Source organism: Lithobates pipiens, unplaced genomic scaffold, assembly GCF_037356315.1.
Source record: "Lithobates pipiens isolate NorthernLeopardFrog02 unplaced genomic scaffold, aLitPip1_a1.2 Scaffold_25, whole genome shotgun sequence".
Taxonomy (NCBI): Eukaryota; Metazoa; Chordata; class Amphibia; order Anura; family Ranidae; genus Lithobates; species Lithobates pipiens.
The window spans coordinates 47,937,658-47,958,577 of NW_027507787.1; the positions used below are offsets into that span (position 1 = coordinate 47,937,658).

The 20,920-nt window shown below is 40.3% G+C and overlaps 1 protein-coding gene across 1 annotated transcript in view; it reads left to right on the forward strand.

Moving 5' to 3' along the window:
* The window catches only part of SPOCK2 (SPARC (osteonectin), cwcv and kazal like domains proteoglycan 2), a 253,519-nt gene that overhangs the window by 169,865 nt on the left and 62,734 nt on the right, over nt 1-20,920 (forward strand). Inside the window, exon 2 of the mRNA XM_077454420.1 lies at nt 18,109-18,154. Coding sequence (XP_077310546.1) covers nt 18,109-18,154 — 46 coding nt within the window. The remainder of the gene's footprint in view (nt 1-18,108; nt 18,155-20,920) is intronic.

Here is a 20,920-nt window from a genome sequence, read left to right on the forward strand (position 1 = left end):
ACTAGACAGTCCAAGGTATTTAGTAAGAGGCAGTTTTTTGAAGTTTTAATTTTTTGTCACAATTTTTTAGAAAATGAAGTAATTAAAAAAAAATGTATGTGTCGTCATATAACTGGTGGGGTGATGACCAGGGACACTGTTGGTCACAGTATGTAAACAAAAAAATATTTTATGGGGAGGGAATCAGGATTTTTTTTTACACACTCAAATTGCTTATAACAGTGATAATAACTGTTATAAACAATTATTTTTTATGAATGGCATCCATTCATCCAGTGTGTGCTATCGTGAAGCTGTGATTGACCATCACATGGTACAGATGCACTATGATTGGCCCTGTCTGTATACCATGTGATCACTGTGACCAATAATAGCCATTCATTGTGTACAACTGTCATATAATCTGCTGTGATTGGCCACAGCAATCACATGGTACCGGCAATGGCCTGGTACAATGATTTGTCATCTGCTGGTCTGGTGGACACAGCAGGTGACAGATCGCAGCACAGCCCATGGGGTGCATGAGAGACACAATCCTGGGAAGAATTCATATGATATACACCCAGCGCTCCTGCTCGATCATCATTGTACTATAGGCTTGGTGGAAAGCGGTTAGAAAAATCCAATTTTACTAACCAAACCTGGCCAAACCTGACTCACTGGGGCCCTAATCTTCACTGCAAAGGAGGATCCCTTTTCAGGTATTAGTGTTGCATGCCTAGGTGATGTAGACATTTTCTATTAGCTGTACAGGGTGAGATGTCTCTGAAGGCTGCACAGTATAAAGACATCCCAAAGATACCATGCCTAAAGCAGCAACAACAAGGGATGTCGATGGTGGGCTTACGTGAGTAAAGAACTGCTGAAGAATTTTTGGATCCTATTGCATAGATACATTGGTCCAGCTTGGACTAATGGTAAGTATGCCAATGCCATTCCTGTGGGACCACTGTAGAAGCATAGTAACCACAGGGGGTCACTTGCTCCTCAGGGTGCCATTCAGAGAAGGCCTTAAACATTTTCAGAAAATGTAAAGCTGATTGGGCAAGTGAGAGATTGTGGCATTGCTGCCCTGCCTCTCCACCCTATCCAATCAAAGATCACCTTGCTAAACAGTGAGTGATTAGCATGTGCATATCAAATATTAGGATGCTTAGTATTCATGCACTTGTTCTGGGCCAGTCAAATCCTGGACTCAGGATTTTTCAGGCTTTTCCCTTTTGTTTTCACCTGGTGATCCAGCCACTAAAAATGCCTCCTGTATTAGCGTGCCCCCCACTCTGAATGAAGTAGCACATTTGGACAGCAGCATTGTCAGTCTAAAGCAGGGGTCTCCAAACTTTGTAAACAAATGGCCAGTTTACTGTCCTTTAGACTTCAGGTGGGCCAGACTATGGCCTCTGGGAGTAAACCATGCCCCATTCAGTGAGAAGTATGGTGCCCCATTGATGGGGGGACATAAACAAAAATCATACAGGAGGGCCCCGCAATCGGGGTACAAGAAAACAAGAAGAGGACAGAAATGAGGGAACAAAGGCGGCAATCAATATCCTCTTCGCACCCAGAACCGCAGGAGTTAACAGGTACCAATAACGTGTTAAACCTCTCTAGTAGAGTATTAACCGTTGGAGAGACTTCCTTACTTTCCAAGGGTATGAACTTTTGTCCATTGAAACATTTTAATATTTTTGAAACAATTGTGGACATTAACAAGTTCATTAAAAATGTAGAAATAAAGAAACATTATTTAAATGCAGATACAGATTCACAATGTGACATGGGTGTGACCCCTCCAATGAATGAAGTAGGCAGTGACCATTTACAACAAAGCTTTAGAGAATGTTATGCCCTGGATGAATTGGAGGATCTCTCTTGGGAGGGAGGAGCTGTTGCTACTATCAATATTGATCTTAATCTTGACTCCATTAAGTCTTTAAAAAACCCAGTCTGACTTTTACCCTGTCAAGCCTCTATGTCCTGAGAAGCAGAAATTGGTAGAAAGAGATCATACCCTGCTGGTGTCTCATTGACCAACTGGCTTGAGTATTGTACAGGATAATCTATCTATAAGTGATAGAGAAGTTCTTAAAAGAGGTAGTTGTTATGGAGGCAGATGCATATAAACAAGAAGCTGACAGGCAGTTGTCTGACACTCACACTTACATAAAACTCAAAAGTGATCCCACTAAGGAATAGAAAGTATTTTTAACAACTTTGATCAATGAGGGGATTCATTTAGGTGTGTTTGACAGCAAGTCCGGCAACTGTCTTATACCTGAACATCCAGTGATGTCAATTTTTCATCACCTTCTCAAGACCCACAAAGGTTTCGATTCATTGCAGGGGAGGCCCATCATCTCCAGGATTGGCTCTCTCAATGAGAGACTGGGCCAATGGCTGGATGGTGTTATGCAACTTCTGGTTAGCACACTCCCTAGTCACTTGAAGAATACTAATCACCTTTTAAACATTGCACGTGATACCCAGTGGGATGCGCATGCTATGTGGATCCCCTGCAATGTATCCAGTCTGTATTTGTCAATTCCACATGGATTGGCCTTTGAAGCATTTGGATTTTACTTGGAACATCATACCAATCTTACTATTAAGGTTTGTTTATATGTGTTGGAAGCTCTGGAGTATCTTTTAACACATAACTTGTTCATGTTTTATGAGGAATACTTTCTCCAGAGGTTCAGAGCAGCAATGGGAGCTAAATTTTCACGCTTACTTGCCAAGTTGCCTATGGGTTGGTGGGAGCACCATTTCATTTATGGCAGCACCAACTCTTTCAGATCCCACAATAGAATGTTAAAACATTACATAGATGATCTTATATTTATCATGAATAACGCTTTTGACACTTTGGAGAATTTTCTCAAATATCTGAATAATAATGACAGAAATCTTCAGTTTACAGACCAGTCAAACAACACGGACATCTGTTTTTTAGATGTCCATCTGTGTGGCCATGATTCTGGTGTGCAGGCCTCCCTGTATAGAAAACCCCTCTCAGGGAATATGCTGCTGATGGCAGTATCAGGACACCCTCGCCATACAATCAAAGGCATTACAGAAGGTCAATTTTGGAGGGTTGGCCATATATGGAGTGACCAACGGGTTTGAGGTTTGAGGAGTAAGCTCAGGCTCTTTACTTACATTTTATACAGAGGGGTTATCCGAGATGGATGCTAGATAGAGCTATTTAATTGCGAGATTCAAAGATAGAAACGATTTACTCAGTGGAAATAAACACAAAGATTCTAGGAGCAACAAGAAGGGATTCAGTAAAGAGCGACTCACGCTCAGTACATCTTTCAGCTTGAAGTTTGAGGATATAAGAAGGATTGTATACAGGTATCTTCCCAACTTTCTGAGGATGCCTCTATTGAAGGATGGTATCAATATGGTTTCAAGGAGAGCTCCGTCCCTGGTAATTCCTTATCACCCAGTTTATTTACCACCAACAAAACAGTCTACAACATGGTGCCACCTCAGAGGCAATTTCAGCTGTGGTGTATACAAATGTCCTTGTTGTAGGCATATTATCAAAGGGGAGGTTGTGCGTTCTTATTCTACTGTGAAAGAACAGAGACTGCGGTCATTCTATAATTGCAATACCAAACATGCTGTAAATATCATCACATGCAGACTCTGCAATGTACAGTACATTGGACGCACAATCAGACATCTCATGGATAGATTAATTGAGCATTTATCCAATATTGAGAAAAACGATTCTACCAATGTTGCTTGCCACTTTAATTAATACCATAATGGTGACACCTCAGCAATAGGAATACAGATCCTTGAGAAAGTCAGCCTGCCTAAAAGGGGAGGGGATGTGTTTAGATCTCCATGTAAACTAGAGTTTTTATTGGATCTTTCATTTCAAAACTTGTATACCATACGGTTTAAATGGGATATCATACATTTTAATGACTATATTCGATCGTTTTCATGTTCTCATTTGTGAACTAGTGATTTATAGTTTTTGGAATTTTTTTTCATTTTGAGTTTTTGCACAGATATTTGTTGTCATGCCGGACAGTTTTCCAGGATTTACAGTCATGTCATTCTTTTGTTATCTTTAAGTATTCATATATTATTGGTTTCCACAAGGTTGTCATAATATTTTATCAATCATGATACTTGGATGGTTTTAGATTGCTTTCTTGTTTCCTAGGATGTATATTGCTTTAATGTATCATTTGTGAATATTGGATATCCATTGCTGCATTTTTATTGAGTACACTATTTCTGCTTCTTGCAATTGTTTTTGTATGGTTGTTTGGTCTCATACTTTTCCAAACACTCTTATATATTTCCATGTGTACTTTTAAATATATTCAGATAAATGTTTATAGGAGTTCAAAAGAGGACTTTTTTCTGTTGTTGGATTAGTGATCTGATTGTATACACGTGTATACATTTATATATGGTTTTTATTTTGTTATGTAATAATTTTTCTATGTGTAATTTTTTTTCTCCTGTAATCGATATATATATGTTCATCGCTTTGAGATTCAGTGGTTGCTTCTTGTGTTCTCTGTTCTGGTTTAACTAACCAACCAATGTATATTATTTTATATTCATTTTGTTTATTCTTGAATTTTTCTAGGTACTTTTTGGGGGGTTTATTATGTATATATATTTATGTATATATGTTATGTATATTTCTCCTCATGCTGTACTCTTCGTTCTATCTTCATTAGGTCAGGTTTTTCAAGTCTATTTTTTACACACTTTGATTTATTGATTTTATCTGGTGTGTGTAATTGCTATACATGCTGGTCAGCCAATTAAACTGGGCTTTTTTTGTTGCATCACTTTTGGGTGGAGCATTTAAATAGCTCAGGTTTGGGACTACATTTTTCTCGTTAAAGATTTTTATTAAAGTTTTCATGAACATGACACTAAGTTTACAAACTTTCAATGGGATAAGTACAGCATCAACAGTAATGATATGAGGATCTTGTACAATCGGTTGGATTTGAGTAAAGCAATCAACATTTTTGAATGTATTTGGAGCTTAAAGGGGATATAAGAGATAAAGGGACTCGAACTGATGGAATATGGTTGTCCCTAAGGAATGTCGGATGTACCTTCTTTCTGTCTGCCCACCCCTAATGGGAACAATCTGTGGACAGATGGGGGCACATCCGACAAGTCATAATGGAGCACTAATTCTAGGATGAAAGTGTGGCATCTGGGGTATTGGATGCACTGGTAGGAAACCGTGCCACAAGTACTACAGTCAATCATTACATATCAGCTATGGGTGTAGAAGTATTGGCGCTACATTTTTGTTGTGAACAAGCACCAGTTATCCATGTGAAACTGGTCTACCAATGTTCCTGTACTGTCCTGTCTATATTCTTTGGCATCTTGACAATACAGTAACTATTCTACAGAAGTTCTTCCTTCCATGGTGTGCGACCAATCTTCTTTTTCTTCAGCCCCATCGATGGTGTCAGTGGGAAGGAATGGTGCCCAAAGGGCTGGATAAAGGCAAGCAAAGGGCCACATCTGATCCTTGGGCCTCAGTGTGGAGACCACTGGTCTAGAGGGAAGGGGAGTGTTAAATGTACGTTTTACTTGCACATTTAGATACACTGATAAACTGAAGCCAAACTCCAGTTAACACTTAATACGCAGTTACTGCAACAGTTTTGTTCCTTTTTAGGATCGAGGTATTACATAAATAAATAAATAAATGATGATCATTGTAAAAACCTCTGTCAGTGGTAAATAGTTTTTCTCAACCCTGTGACTGCTCCATCTGCAGTAGAGTTTTTTTTGTTGAAAAATACCAGACTTACTGGATAGACCCCCAGGTGAATTTAAAGGAAATAAAGCCTTAAAAGGAAAACTAATCCAGCCATCACATCTTGGAATTGGTACGCTACAATAGAATGAATGTTTGCATTTGAGTTTAATATTACTTTAATGCTTTGGGTATCTGCCAGTGGCTAGAGGGGGTGGGGGTGAGGGTATCTGTGTCATTTTGTATTGGTCTCTGTGGACTGGTTGGTTAGTTCTTGTCATGATGACAGCATTTCACCAGTACAGGAAATGAGGGGAAATCACATGAAGAACACAGACAGCAATTTTATTGCTTTCTGTGTCCCCATTGAATATGTTTGCTCAGTTCCTGTCCCTGGTGACAATTGTGCCACTGGCACAGCACAGCTGTTGAAAAAAAACCAGGAATTTACTTCCTTATTCTATTCATAAATAAGGGAAGGCTTTTTTTTTTCTTTTTTTTAGATAAACAGTACAACCTTTATCAATATAACCTATATACATACAGTATCTCACAAAAGTGAGTACACCCCTCACATTTTTGTAAATATTTTATTACATCTTTTCATGTGACAACACTGAAGAAATGACACTTTGCTTCAATGTAAAGTGGTAAGTATACAGCCTGTATAACAGTGTAAATTTGCTGTCCCCTCAAAATAACTCAACACACAGCCATTAATGTCTCAAACCGCGGGCAACAAAAGTGAGTACACCCCTAAGTGAAAATGTCCAAATTGGGCCCAAAGTGTCAATATTTTGTTTTGCCATCTTTATTTTCCAGCACTACCTTAAACCTCTTGGGCATGGAGTTCACCAGAGCTTCACAGGTTGCCATTGGAGTCCTCTTCCACTCCTCCATGACCACATCAAGGATCTGGTAGATGTTAGAGACCTTGCATTCCTCCACCTTCCGTTTGAGGATGCCCCACAGATGCTCAATAGGGTTTCGGTCTGGAGACATGCTTGGACAGTCCATCACCTTTACACTCAGCTTCTTTAGCAAGAGGGTGATCGTCTTGGAAGTGTGTTTGGGGTTATGTTGGAATACTGCCCTCCTGCCCAGTCTCTGAAAGAAGGGGTTAATCCTCTGCTTCAGTATGTCCCAGTACATGTTGGCATTCATAGTTCCCTCCAGGAACTGTAGTTACCCAGTGCCGGCAGCCTCAGACCATGACACTCCCACCTACATGCTTGACTGTAGGCAAGACACACTTGTCTTTATGCTCCTCACCTGGTTGCCGACACACACCCTTGACATCATCTGAACCAAATAGGTTTATCTTGGTCCCTTCAGACCACAGAACGTGATTCCAGTAACCCATGTCCTTAGTCTGCTTGTCTTCAGAAAATTGTTTGCAGGCTTTCTTGTGCACCATCTTTAGAAGAGGCTTCTTTCTGGGATGACAGCCATGCAGACTAATTTGATGCAGTGTGCACTAACAGGCTGACCCCCCACCCCTTCTACCTCTGCAGCAATGCTGGCAGCACTCATACGTCTATTTCCCAGACAACCTCTGGATATGATTCTGTGAACGTGCTCTCAACTTCTTTGGTCGACCATGATGAGGCCTGTTCTGAGTGGAACCTGTCCTGTTAAACCACTGTATGGTCTTGGCCACCGTGCTGCAACTTAGTTTCAGGTTTTTTGCAATCTTCTTATGGCCTCTGCCATCTTTATGTAGAGCAACAATTCTTTTTTACAGCTCCTCTGAGAGTTCTTTGCATTGAGGTGCCACGTTGAACTTCCAGTGACCTGTATGAGAGAGAGAGAGCGAAAACACCAAATTCAACACACCTGAATGGACATTTTCACTAAGAGGTGTAGTCACTTTTGTTGCCAGCGGTTTAGACATTAATGGCTGTGTATTGAGTTATTTTGAGTGGACAGCAAATTTACACTGTTATTCAAGCTGTACACTCACTACTTTACATTGTAGCAAAGTGTCATTTGAGATACTGTATATATACACTCATTTGCATGTCTGTCTTTCCTCTCTTAGGTCAGTTGAGTGTCAGCAAACTGGTGTTCCAATGCTGATTCCAGACGTTCCCTGGCCCCCCCATGCCTGACCCCACTCAGCTTTTTCAGGTGAATAAGTTGGGGTGGCCTGTCCAGTCGCGGAGCTAGCACAGATCTGAAGCAATTATAACTATGCTACCTGTATATATAGCTAAGGCGGTGTGCTCCACATCTGCATCATCTGCCACAAAGCAAATCTCAAGGCCGCATGCACCCTCAAACACCCCAATGCTCAATGACTAAACTGAGTGGACATAAAGTGGTTGGAGTTCAACCTCTCCCCTCACCCATGTCCCTCACTTGAACTCTTCTTGATGTGCAAATTCACCTTTGGGTTCCACACCGGGCTCATCACCGCACTGCCCTGAGGCGATTCAGTTCATATAGGTAGCACTATACAAGTGATTCATTCATTCATTCAATCTTCCATCAGCTTCCACCGATGAGCAAACCATAGACACTCTGCTACACACTGAACCGGACCAGGGGTTCATCATCGGCACCTTTCTGGGTCACCATTCAGCACATGGACAGTCAGCTCTATTGAGCTTGTTAAGGCCAAGTTCTCCAATAAATTTACTAGGTTTGCGATTTGTCCGCACCTCATTCTTCCTACATTCCTAGGTTAAACTCCTTTCCCTCTGAAGACTTCTCACTTAAGTATGCATCTGTTGACGTAGTCATACAGGCCATCATTAGCATGCACAGGTGTGTGGCTGCCCAAGGCGGACATTTTGGATGCCTTCAAACCATTACCCATTGAGCCGTTCTTGTGGATGACATGGCATCTCACTCTCGACACCTGCTCCATGCAGGCCAGCTTACCTCCCAACAAATTGGCCCCGATCAGGAAGGTCATTCATGCCTTCACCCCTTTCACAAGATTGTACCAAGAGACAGCTACAGTCCCTGTTAGGGGTGCTTAATGCTCAGAGTCATATCCAGAGGCTGTCTTTGGGAAATAGACGTTTGAGTGCTGTCAACATTGCTACAGAGGTTGAAGGAGTGGGGGGGGTCAGCCTGTCAGTGCTCAGACCATACGCTGCACACTGCATCAAATTGGTCTTCCCAGATGGAAGGTGATGTACAAGAAAGCCTGCACACTGTTTGCCGAAGACAAGCAGACTAAGGACATGGATTACTGGAACCATGTCCTGTGGTCTGATGAGTGCCAACATGTACTGTGACATACTGAAGCAGAGAATAATCCCCGCCTTGGGAGACTGGGCCACAGGTCAGTTTTCTGACATAACAACCCCAAACACACCTCCAAGATGACCACTGCTTTGCTAAAGAAGCTGAGGGTGAAGCTGATGGACTGACCAAGCATGTCTCCAGATCTAAACCCTATTGAGCATCTGTGGGGCATCCTTAAACAGAAGGTGAAGGAGTGGAAGAAGTCTCTAACATCAACCAGCTCCATGATTTCATCATGGAGGAGTGGAAGAGGACTCCATTAGCTATCTGTGAAGCTCTGGTGAACTCTATGCCTAAGAGAGTTAAAGCAGTGCTGGAAAATAATGGTGTCCACACTAAATATTGACACTTTGGGCCCAATTTGGAAATTTTTACTTAGGGGTGTAATCACTTTTGTTGCCAGCGGTTTAGACATTAACTGCTTCACGACCAACCGCCACAGTTATACTGCGGCAGGTTGGCTCCCCTGTGCGAGCTGTTGTAGCTATATGTAGGCTCTCGGGGTCAGGTTAGCAGGCATGCGCCCGCTGCACAGCGGGGGGTGCCGATGCTCATGGCCGACGGTCGCGATGACCGCCAGCCACGAGCGATCGAGATCAGGAGACACAGAACAGGGATTAGTGTATGTAAACACAATGAACCGTCACTTCCTCTAGTCAGTCCCCTCCCCCTTCAGTTAGAATCACCTCCCAGGGAACACAGTTAACCCCTAGAGAGCTCCCTAGTGTTAACCTCTTCAATTCCGGTGACATTTTTACAGTAATCAATGCATTTTTATAGCATTGATCTCTGTAATAATGCCAATGGTCCCAAAAATGTGTCAAAATTGTCCGATGTGTCCGCCATAATGCCACAGTCATGATAAAAATCACAGATCGCCGTCATTACTAGTATAAAAAAAAAAAAAAAAGCTATAAATCTATCCCCTATTTTGTAGACGATATAACTTTTGCTCAAACCAATTAATATACGCTTATTGCGATTTTTTATTTTTTTTTTACTAAAAATATGTAGAAGAATACATATTGGCCTCAACTGAGAAAAAATTTGCTTTTTTTTTAAAATGGGACTATTTATTATAGCAAAAAGTACAAAATAATGCATTTTTTTTCAAAATTTACACTCTATTTTTTGTTTATAGTGCAAACAATTCAAACTGCAGAGGTGATCAAATACCACCAAAAGAAAGCTCTATTTGTGGGGAAAAAAAAGAACATCAATTTTGTTTGGGTGCGAACGTTGCATGACCGCGCAATTGTCAGTTAAAGCAAATTGCAAAAAGTGCTCTGGTCAGGAAGGGGGTAAATTCTTCCGGGCCTGAAGTGGTTAATGGCTGTGTGTTGAGTTATTTTGAGGGGACAGCAAATTTACACTGTTATACAAGCTGTACACTCCCTACTTTACATTGTAGCAAAGTGTCATTTCTTCAGTATTGTCACATGAAAAGATATAATAAAATATTTACAAAAATGTGAGAGGTGTACTCACTTTTGCGAGATAATATATATATAAATTAATATTTTATCATTGCAGGAATATTTTTTGCTTCCTGCTAAGTAGTACACATCTACTGTGCTTTACTGATCCTCTTAGCTGATGGTGGCATCAAGTATGCATTTGCCTGTACCACATAGCCAGATGTTGGCCCTGACCTATAATTGCAGGAACATGAAACTATAAAGCCAATGACCAGTAGCATCCATTGATGACTATAGGCACACTGGTTAATACTTCAAGAGTCTCACGAGGCTGCCAAAAAGATTACATCACTTATGTTTGACCGTCAGAACTGCAACCCAGCCAACAGTACTAAAATTACATTCAACTAGCTTCCAGTATTGGAGTTTGGAGATATGTCACATAACAACTGCAAGCAGGATTGCCCAAAATGATCTATGAGAGGGCAGTATACAAAAAATAGACTTGAATATTGTGAAGATGGTATGTGAAACCACTGCAGGTATTCATAATAATATAATGTACATCCCAAGGCAGATGTAGAAGAAGAAAGAACCAGTGAGTACATAATGGAGAGCTTAGATAAATGTGATAATTTTTTTTTTCTAGTGCAATTGCACGTGGACAGATTAACATGCGCTTCACTGCCACTACTGGTTATAGTGAGAGTTTTCCAGCCACCGAATGACTATAAAAACAATTTTTTTTTTGTTTTTGTTTTTTTATTATCCAACAGTTTATGTCTATAACAGAGCAGATAAAAAGAGCTTTTTAAACATAAAACACATATAAGAAGACTGGAAACGAATCAGAATTCACAGTGCAGTTGTTATAACCTGACTAGAAGGTATAAAAAGCTCAAAACATGCACTATATTGTGTTTCATTTGCTAAATAAAATTCAGTGTGTACTTATAGATCTCTAGAGGGTGAGCAATATTTTATGGATGAGTGGGCTGACATTGTAACAGCTGTTCTGCGGCCAATCAATAGTCTATCTTGCTAGAAAGCTATGACCTTACTGGTGTTTAACTATGTAGCTAGTGCAGTAACAAGATTGGGCACGTGTTAAAATGCTACATTGACTGTTATTAAAAGAATAGCATTATGGAGAGTGACAAACAGACGTAGGCCTCGCGCACACTGGACAATTTGCCATCTCTCCTAGACTCCTTTCCTCCTGGCAGAAGCATTTTGGCAGAAAAAATGCTTGACACTTGTAAACACATGTAAAGAATTTAGGCACATCAAGTGCTTGGAAATTAATTAATTTCAATGGCCAAAATAATAATTTATTCAGGCCATTAAAATTAATTAACATTGGAGAGCTAAATGTGCCTAGCTTTTTCGCATGTTTAGACATGTTTACACACGTAAAGCATTTTTTCTGCCAAATCGCCCCTGCTGCTGGATGCCCTGGCAGTGTTTTTTTTTTTTCCCCTGCCCCTGTCTCTAAACTCCTTTTAAATGCCTATGTGTGCATAGATAAATAGGCTAACATGCAGTGTAGTGTTCTGCCTCTAAACTCCACATCAGAACGCAGTATGGGAAAGGAACATTCTGTGCGCATTTCCTGCACCACTTGTGAATGCAATGCGCTGGCTAATGTATTAACAGTACAAGAAATGTAAATTGCAAACACAGTGCATTTATGATCACCAGATCCCATGGTACTGCAATGCCATGTAGTTTGGTGCGGCACGTTTTTAAAAGTAGGCCATGCAATACTTTTTACCACATTCCGTTGCAATTTCCAGCCAATTCAAATGAATGGGCTGCAAAAGTGCACTGCACAAGAACTCATGAGAATCGCACAAGAATGCCGCATGTGCAATGTACAATTCTGGTGTGAACAGCCCTTAATAAAGGCGAATATACTGTGAACCGCAAGTGCACTTGCTCCAGAGCTTGATAAATGAGCTAAAGCTTCAAGTTGCAAAGAATACTCAATCATATGCAAGGAAAAAACCCAACAAAAAAAAGCAGCATTTTTGCTTGCACATGATTGGATGATAGAAATCAGCAGAGTTTCCCTTCAGATCCAACTGCACTTGCAGTGCACGGTATATTTTCCTTTAGTAAATCAACCTCACTGTGTCAGATATTGTCTTCACTTAGTATACATTTTAAGATATGTGCAGGAAACGTAACAGATTCACTTTATTCAGCAAAATATGTAAATATTTAAATATATGCAGCATATCCATAAGTAGCTGAGGTTTCTCCTCAATCTGGGCAGCAAATGGGTAGGTAGGGGTGGTGGGAAGGCTTTAATTTACAGGTAGGGGACAGGCATTATAGGAAGCCTGTTGCTTTGTTCTTTATCAGAGAAAGCATATATTGAGTTTATAGTAACTTTCAATATAGCTTTTAGATTTTTAGTTGCTTCATATTTTGATATTGTCTAAAAAATACAGACTTGTAAATCCTTTATTTGATAGTCATCTTAACTTTGGGGGATGTAAATGGCATCCTTGCTTAATGACTATTTGGATGAGCTTAGTTAGCCTTAAAGCAGAGGTCTGCCAAAAAAAAAATATTAAAAGCCAGCAGCTACAAATACTGCAGCTGCTGACTTTTAATATAAGGACTCTTACCTGTCCAGGGAGCCCGCGATGTTGGCAGCCGAAGTCGATCTGTCCGTCGGCTCTGGGCTGCTGCCGCTGGCATCCTCGGTGAGGGAATCAGAAAGTGAAGCCGCGCAGCTTCACTTCCTTGCATAGACACAGGCAATGAGCCTCCATATGTAATGGACAAATACGGCTTGAAAATATATTTACATATTATACACAAAAACAGTAAAAACCCATTCACATCTTTGCACTGATATAACTGTATCATGCCAACCACAGTGCATTGATAGCGAAGAAAAATGCCAAATTATGAGTTATCATCAGAACAGGAATAGAGGGAAAACCCTGAATAATCCTAATTTTGAAGGATCTTGGAGAACAGTAAGGGATTTTTGCTTCTGAGATTTCAATGGGATACTTCATTGGTGTGCTTTTTCATTGTCTTTTAAGATTCTTGCTCTGGCAAAAATTTTTGGAATCTCTGCATCTGGCTTGTTGAAATCTACTTGATAAGAAGTTTGTGCACCTCAATCTTTAGTCGTGCAGTTGTCCATCTGTGACCTTAGAGATGGCTGTCTCTAGTTTCTTCCCAAACAAAGATTTTATTTTAGCCACAGTGCCCTTTTGGCAGTGATTTGAGTAGGGCATCGCCTGTGCAATGCATCGGGTGGTTTTAATTGTCACCGCTCCAATGAAGCTCGTTGTAATTTTCAATTCACTGAGAGGTTGAATGATGTCTTCTTTGGGTATGTCTTGATTAATTGCATTTTCAATATTTTGGGTCCAGACACGAATAGCGTTGGCTTCTGAGGTAAGGGTGATAGCTGGCTTGCATGCTTTACCCGCTGCCTGGAAAGATTTCTTGAGGTCAAGGTCAACTGTTCTATCAAGTGCATCCTTAAAACAGGCTGAATCTTCCATGACATTTTTGGCAGGCACACTACTGCAACATAGAGAGGCAACATTAGCTTCAAAAAGAGGATGATTTAGCTAGTACCTAATTTCTGCTTTTTGCCACTTGTCTTTAAAAAGATCCTTATATTCTTCCATAGAAGGGGAAAAAATATGGGTGTTTTTGGATAAGAGGAACATTCCCTTGTTTCTTTGGGATCTCTTCCCACTTCCTCCCAGCTTATGGCCTGCTAGACTGTTTGAATGTAAGGCTGTACAAGTGCGCAACTGAAACCTGAGGTCTCTGACCCTTCATCTGATGAGGATCTAGGATTAACAGCTCCCATGAGTGTGGTGCACAGGAACAGAGATGAGAAGGATGGTCCATAGATGAGCCCGAGATGAGGAGACTGAGAGGGTACTACTGCCGGAAGCAAACGCAAAAACTGATTCTCACACTACTTAAGACAAGATGCAACCTACTGAGTTTCCCAATCAAGTTCAATATAGAGCTCTCCTAGGCATTCCCTACAAACCAGTTTGTTTGCCATGGGTGTTGCCCCACAGGCCCAACACGTTTTCCCACTACAGCATTGAGAGCGTTTTGAGGACGATAAAGTGACAATGCCTCACAGATATCTTTCTGCCTTATGAACAATGCCTGGAGAGAGACAGGTGTGGTCTTGACTGAGGGCTGTTGTCAGACTCTTCAGAATTATTTGAAGGTACTGTGGACTTCTTAGAGCGTGACCAGGCATACCATGAACAGAAATTGAACCAGTGTCGGGCACTCTTTCTGTACCTTTGGACACTTACCTGACTATAGCTTCCTTACCTGGAGGTCATTTAAGGATCTGATAGCAATGGTGGCAAAGTAAGCTGTTTGGGAGAATACAGAGATATGGGTAAGGAAAGGTAATCCACAGGAAAGAAAAAAGGACCTACAAGCAAGCAGACACCTAGCAGCATACCAACCCCCCAACAAAGGCCTGACAGGTTATGGTGCTGTACATTTAAGGACTGTGAAAAAGGGAAAGAACAAACATAACTAAACGGGTATAGAAGGAAAATGAAATAAACTAGGACATATGGCAAACTCCCTGCTCACTTTGTGCCCAGCCAAAGCAATCTGCATAGCCAAGCAGATCTTGCCCCTAGATAGGAGACACTGCATGCCCTAAAAGACCCAAAGAAGGAACTCCCAGTCTTTAGCAGTCTAATTTCTCTTGCACATGGACATCATAATATACTCATGTTGATACTCAGAATCTTGTTGACAGAAAGATCCTCAGTAAAATGTAAAGACCTTGTGCATACACTTATACAGGCTTGCGCATGTGTATACAATGCTTTTTTATCCTATTCTATGCGCCAATGTTTTGAATTATACATGTACATACATGTGTATTACTGTACTCAAATGTAAAATTTTCAGTTTTTTTATTTTACGGCTCTGTAGTCATTGATGTAATACTGATCCATACACATTGTTCCAACAACGAACCTGTGTTCAGATCACTAAAAAAATTGGCGTTTTTTGCTCCTGTGTTCAAGAGGCCTGAGAACTGGGCTACACCTGGGAGAGGCTGAACCCAGGCAGGTGCTGCACTGAAGGGGAGGTAGCAATGTACTTCAACTTAGTGGCAGCATGGGGTATGAGGAATCTTTTGTGCTATACTGGTTCTGAGGGTGGGATTATAGGTGGAGCTCTATCACTCATATGCTGCCATGTGGACACCGGGAAAACAGTTTGGGATCTACAAATACAACACAAATTCTAAATACTGTAATATAATTTTGCTCTTATAAATATGTAGCAAAACTGTAAAAAGACAGGAGTTTGCCTTTATGCCTTCATATTTTAAACAGCTATGGGGGCCTGGGACTGACTAGTAAAGAGTAGATGAAATAGAGCCGAGCTGTTGGTTATCACAGCCTATTTAGAATGTTTGTGCCACTGTGTGGATTACTGATCATATATTCCATTTCATCGCAGACATTTTCTACCTGTTCTCTTAGAAATACATATGAAATAAAGTTGAATTGCATACAGCATAACCAATCAAAGTGAGACTTGGAATATATAGAAGCAGATGTAAAGTCACCAGTGATCTGCTGAAAAAATGTAATGAGCAGTGTACTGTTATTTAGGTACAATGTCAGTTCCATCTGCTGCACCCCGGTGTGATAGTGCTATTACATTTATTGTATATTTATATGTAGACATTTTGTCACCCCTTGCTTCTATCACAGATCCTATTTTCTCATGTTCTAGCCTTTCATCATAATTCCTCACAGAGCTAAACAATTTTTTATTGAACATCTGACATTTATTAAAAGTCACTTCTTACTGAGGACACAAATGAGCACAGGTCTGAATAGATGACCAATCAAAGTTGGCAAAGGAAGCAGCAAAAGAAAAAGCTAAATAACGGGATAAAGGATGAACATTTCATACCAAGTTGATATTGTTTATCTTTGTGTTTGAGTACTGTCTTCTGCATAACATTTGTAAAGAACCAGACATTACTTCCCTTGGGAGATTACTTTGCAATATATGGTAGATAAGAGGGATGCAGTTAGGTCACCAGGAAGAAGGGTATGAGGACACAAGAGGTCTCTAGACTTAAATATCAGAATAAGGGCTCAATAAATGAACAGTACAAGTGGACACAGGCAAAATAATAATTCTATGAAATCCTAAACATACATTTGGTAAAACAAGACAAGAATTTAGGCTGCATTTAGGATTACCTTAAATTGATTAAGGAGTTATAAACCGCGGAAAGTTGTTGGCAAGATGGTATGTAACACCAACAGGGACCCATAGGCTCCATCCAGAAATATACATTTGCACATATATGGTATAACTGTCCAGAATATAACATAACCAGAATACAGAATAAAAAATATTTAGAAAATAACAGGAATGAGCAGGCCCATGGAACCATGGACATGCCTATTCCATAACATAGATATTTTGGTGGCACGGTATGGGAAATTATTATCCCTAATTTACTTAAGGCAGTGAAAGGGCTTCTGAAACTTTGGCATCCACAGGATATTCCTACTATGAAAGAAATGATCACAAGGGTAGACTATTCATGTTTGACAGAACAATTATTGGACTTTCACAAAGATTCTGCTGATGTACAGTATTTATGTATTTTTTGGAACAATATATGGTGGAATTTTATTAGGTCTGAGGCTTATGTAGATTTGATGAGAAAAATTTTAAAATGTAGGATACTATTAGGAATGTGGAGGGTGGGGTTGTGTTGATATGGAGGGTGGGATGTAATGTTATAAGATATCTGTGTATAATATATTGTGGAAAATGATAAAGAATAAATAAAAAATAAACCATGGAAATGTCAGTTGGGGACAGAGTGGCCCTTTTCAAGATACAACTCTCATAGAAGCATGCAAGATCTGCAGAAAATATTTAATTTGTCCATTGTTGAGGCGCATGTGGCAGATTGCTATGCAGTTACTTTTTTACTGTGTTTGTTATTGTTTATTCCCAAACATCCAAGTCTGTGCATGGAGATCAATATGATGAGCTATTGAGGCAATAAACACTTACATACAGCAGCACTGTACACAGCAATCAGCATGAAAAACCATACAACGGCATTTTGGTGCAGCCAACTGCACTGGGACATATTTAAATATGTGTAGTTAAAGTGTATGTTCACCTTTTCCAAAAACATAACAGCTCTCCACAATCCCCAACCATGCCCCCTCTCAAGTCACTCCTGCACTTATCTCAGTGGGTGATACAGTTTCATCATCTACACAGCCTGGTGCACCTGTTTTGGGGCTTGAAACTGTGCTGTTCTTCCTCTTTCCTTGGGATGCCAAAAGAGTAGAACAGTTTTGACTGGCCATCACCATTATGACTGTGCTGATCAATCAGAACTGCTGAAGTAGGAGAGCAGGTACCTTAGGTTTATTTAAATTTTCACTATTTCAAGTTATATTTATATTTAATGCTTCACTGCTTAAAATGGACCAGATATAAATAGTGGCATTACCTTTAGAATACAGGGACAAAAATATAACTCGTCAAAACAAAATATCTTCTATCTGTAAATCAAATTACAAGTAACCATAATTTTATAACCACTAACTTCAATCCACTATTTTCTTTTTTTGTTAGGATGACTACATTAAGAGCTGGGAGGACAACCAAGCAGGAGATGAAGGTAATATAAATGCCACAAAACATCACAATCAACAGGTATATGAGAAATCCCTTTGATGGTGACAATGTAAAGCAGCCAGATCACTGTTTGTTCACCCCATTTTTATTTTATTTTTATTTATATCTTATATATATATATATATATATATATATATATATATCAGCCTGGATGTCACATCACTTCTTCAAACTCAACCTATCCAAATCCGAGCACATGCTATTTACTCCCCCATGTGCCACTTCCCCTAATTTCTCTGTCAAAATCAACAGGTCAATTATCAACCCGTCCCCCATGCCAAGGTTCTAGATGTAATCCTGGACTCTGAAGTATCCTTTCGGCCCCGCATTCAATCGCTGTCCAAAGCTTGCCGCCTCAGCCTCCACAACAGCTCCAAAATATGCCACTTCCTAACCAATGTCACCCCAAAACTTCTAATCCACTCCCTGGTCATCTCTCACCTCAACTATTGCAACTCCCTCCTCATTGGCTTACCTCTAAATAGGCTATCCCATTTTAGTCCATCATGAATGCTGCTGCAAGGCTCATCCACCTTACAAACTGCTACCGCTCTCTGCCAATTCCTCCGTTGGCTGCCACTCAACCAATTAATTAAATTCAAGATACAGTAGCTTACAAAGCCATCCACAACCTGGCCCCCAGCTAGATCTCTAACCTGGTCTCAAAATACCAACAAATCGTCCTCTTCGCTCCTCTGAAGACCTCCTGCTCTCTAGCTCCCTTGTCACCTCATCTTGTGCTCACCTCCAGGATTTTTTCTGAACCTCTCCCATCCTCTGAAATGCTCTACCCCAATCTCTCCTACTTTGTCTACTTTCAGATGATCCCTGAAAATTCATCTCTTCAGAGAAGCCTATTCTACCCACACCTAACAAATGTACATGTATTTAATCCTTCAGCACATACTCCACAGTTATTACCCCTTGTATCTCTTGACCCTCCCTCTTAGATTGTAAGTTTTAATGAGCAGGGCCCTCTGATTCCTGCTGAATTAAAGTGTATTATATTTGTACTGTCTACCCTCAAGTTGTAAAGTGCTGTGTAAACTGTCAACACTATATAAATCCTGTATAATAATAATAATAAAATACATACAATACAGTATATGTGTATTGTTGCACCAGGCTTCATCATTTTATTCAGCCATTCCTTTTGTCCTGGACCACTGCTGTCTACACTGCAGTTAAATGTAAGTTCACCTTTATCAACTTTTTACAAAAAGCCAATTATTCTACTCAAAGGCCCCTGAATATTAAATACCAGTGCCCCTGCTTTCCATTATATATGCAAGTTTTGGAGATCTGGGCCTCTGAAATAAAAAACTGCTGGCCCCTTGACCCCCCTTCATCCTGCCATTTGCAAGACAGGCTGAACACTACAAGTGTGCATCCCCTTGTGGCTGCTCTGACCCATTCAGTCTCAGTCACTAGAGAAGGAAAGAGCTCACTGTGTGTGTGCGCAATTTGATATGTCAATTGTTCTTAAAAGGAATGTGAAAACTGCCTTGATAACTCATTCTGCTAAAACTCATGGCCTGGTTGCCATGCTGACTCTTTTATTTAAATACTTTGAGCCAATAACCCAGAACATTTCATTGTATTTCATCTTATTTTTTCATACATAACCGGATTAATTAGTATTTTATATCTGCCTGGAGTTCAATTTTTTTTCTCTTTTTTTTTCTTTCTATCATGCTTTAAGCAGTGGTCAGTTTGGCTGTGTGTGAATGCCTGAATATGTTTTCATCAAAGCTAGTATAGTGTACAAATATAGTACTTGTTCCTGGGGTGATTCTGGGAGCAAGCTCCAGTCCAAAGCTGAATGAGGCAGTAATGACTGTAGAGGATGGCTTTGGAAATTTAGGTGACAGATCTTATTAAGTAATGAACTTAATTTTGCACACACTAATGGGCTGCAATCTGTCCAGTAGCTTGTGTGTGACTGCTTGTTGTATGCAGATGGGATCGTAGCTAAACTTGCAAATTGTCTTTGCAATACCTCCCAACATAAGAATTTGAGAAAGAGGGACACCCAGGAGGGCATAAATGTGAGGCGTGTATAATGTGCCTTGGCAAAAATTGGAAATGGCTACATCATGCAGAATTGTGGGCATGGCTTTAAGAGGGATGATTAATTAGAATCTGAGTTTACTTATAGTATACAGTACACGTATTTGCCACAGTCCTTGTATCCTGAAAATATAATTACTATGCTACGAGTGAGAGTCTCAGCAATGCACATAAACCTAAAAAAAAATATAGATGGAGATCTAACACTTTCTGAGCAGTTCTTAAAGAATTACTTAATTAAAACAGATGGAAATTAATAAATAGCAATTGCTGAGACAAACACATTGGTCAGAGACATGTAACATATAACACAGCTTACAGAATAAATGGGGGTAGCACTATGTTATCTATAATATCATACATAGAGTACAGCAGTCAGGACAATGTAACATAAAACATATGTATGGGAAGAAATCAGGATTATGTGTCATAGTGGCACTTAAAGAGGAAGTAAACCCTGATGGTTTTACTTCCTCTTTCATTCCCTGCAAAGGTAAAGCATAATGGACTACTATGCATCGCATAATAGTCCATTATGTGTCACTTACCTGACACAGGAGCCAGCGAAGTCACCGCTGTCCCCTGTAGTCCGGTGCATCCATCTTCTCGGTGGGTCTCGCTGCTCCTCCACTGTCACTCAGCGAAGCCGCGCATTACGTCACTCCCGCGCATGCGCACG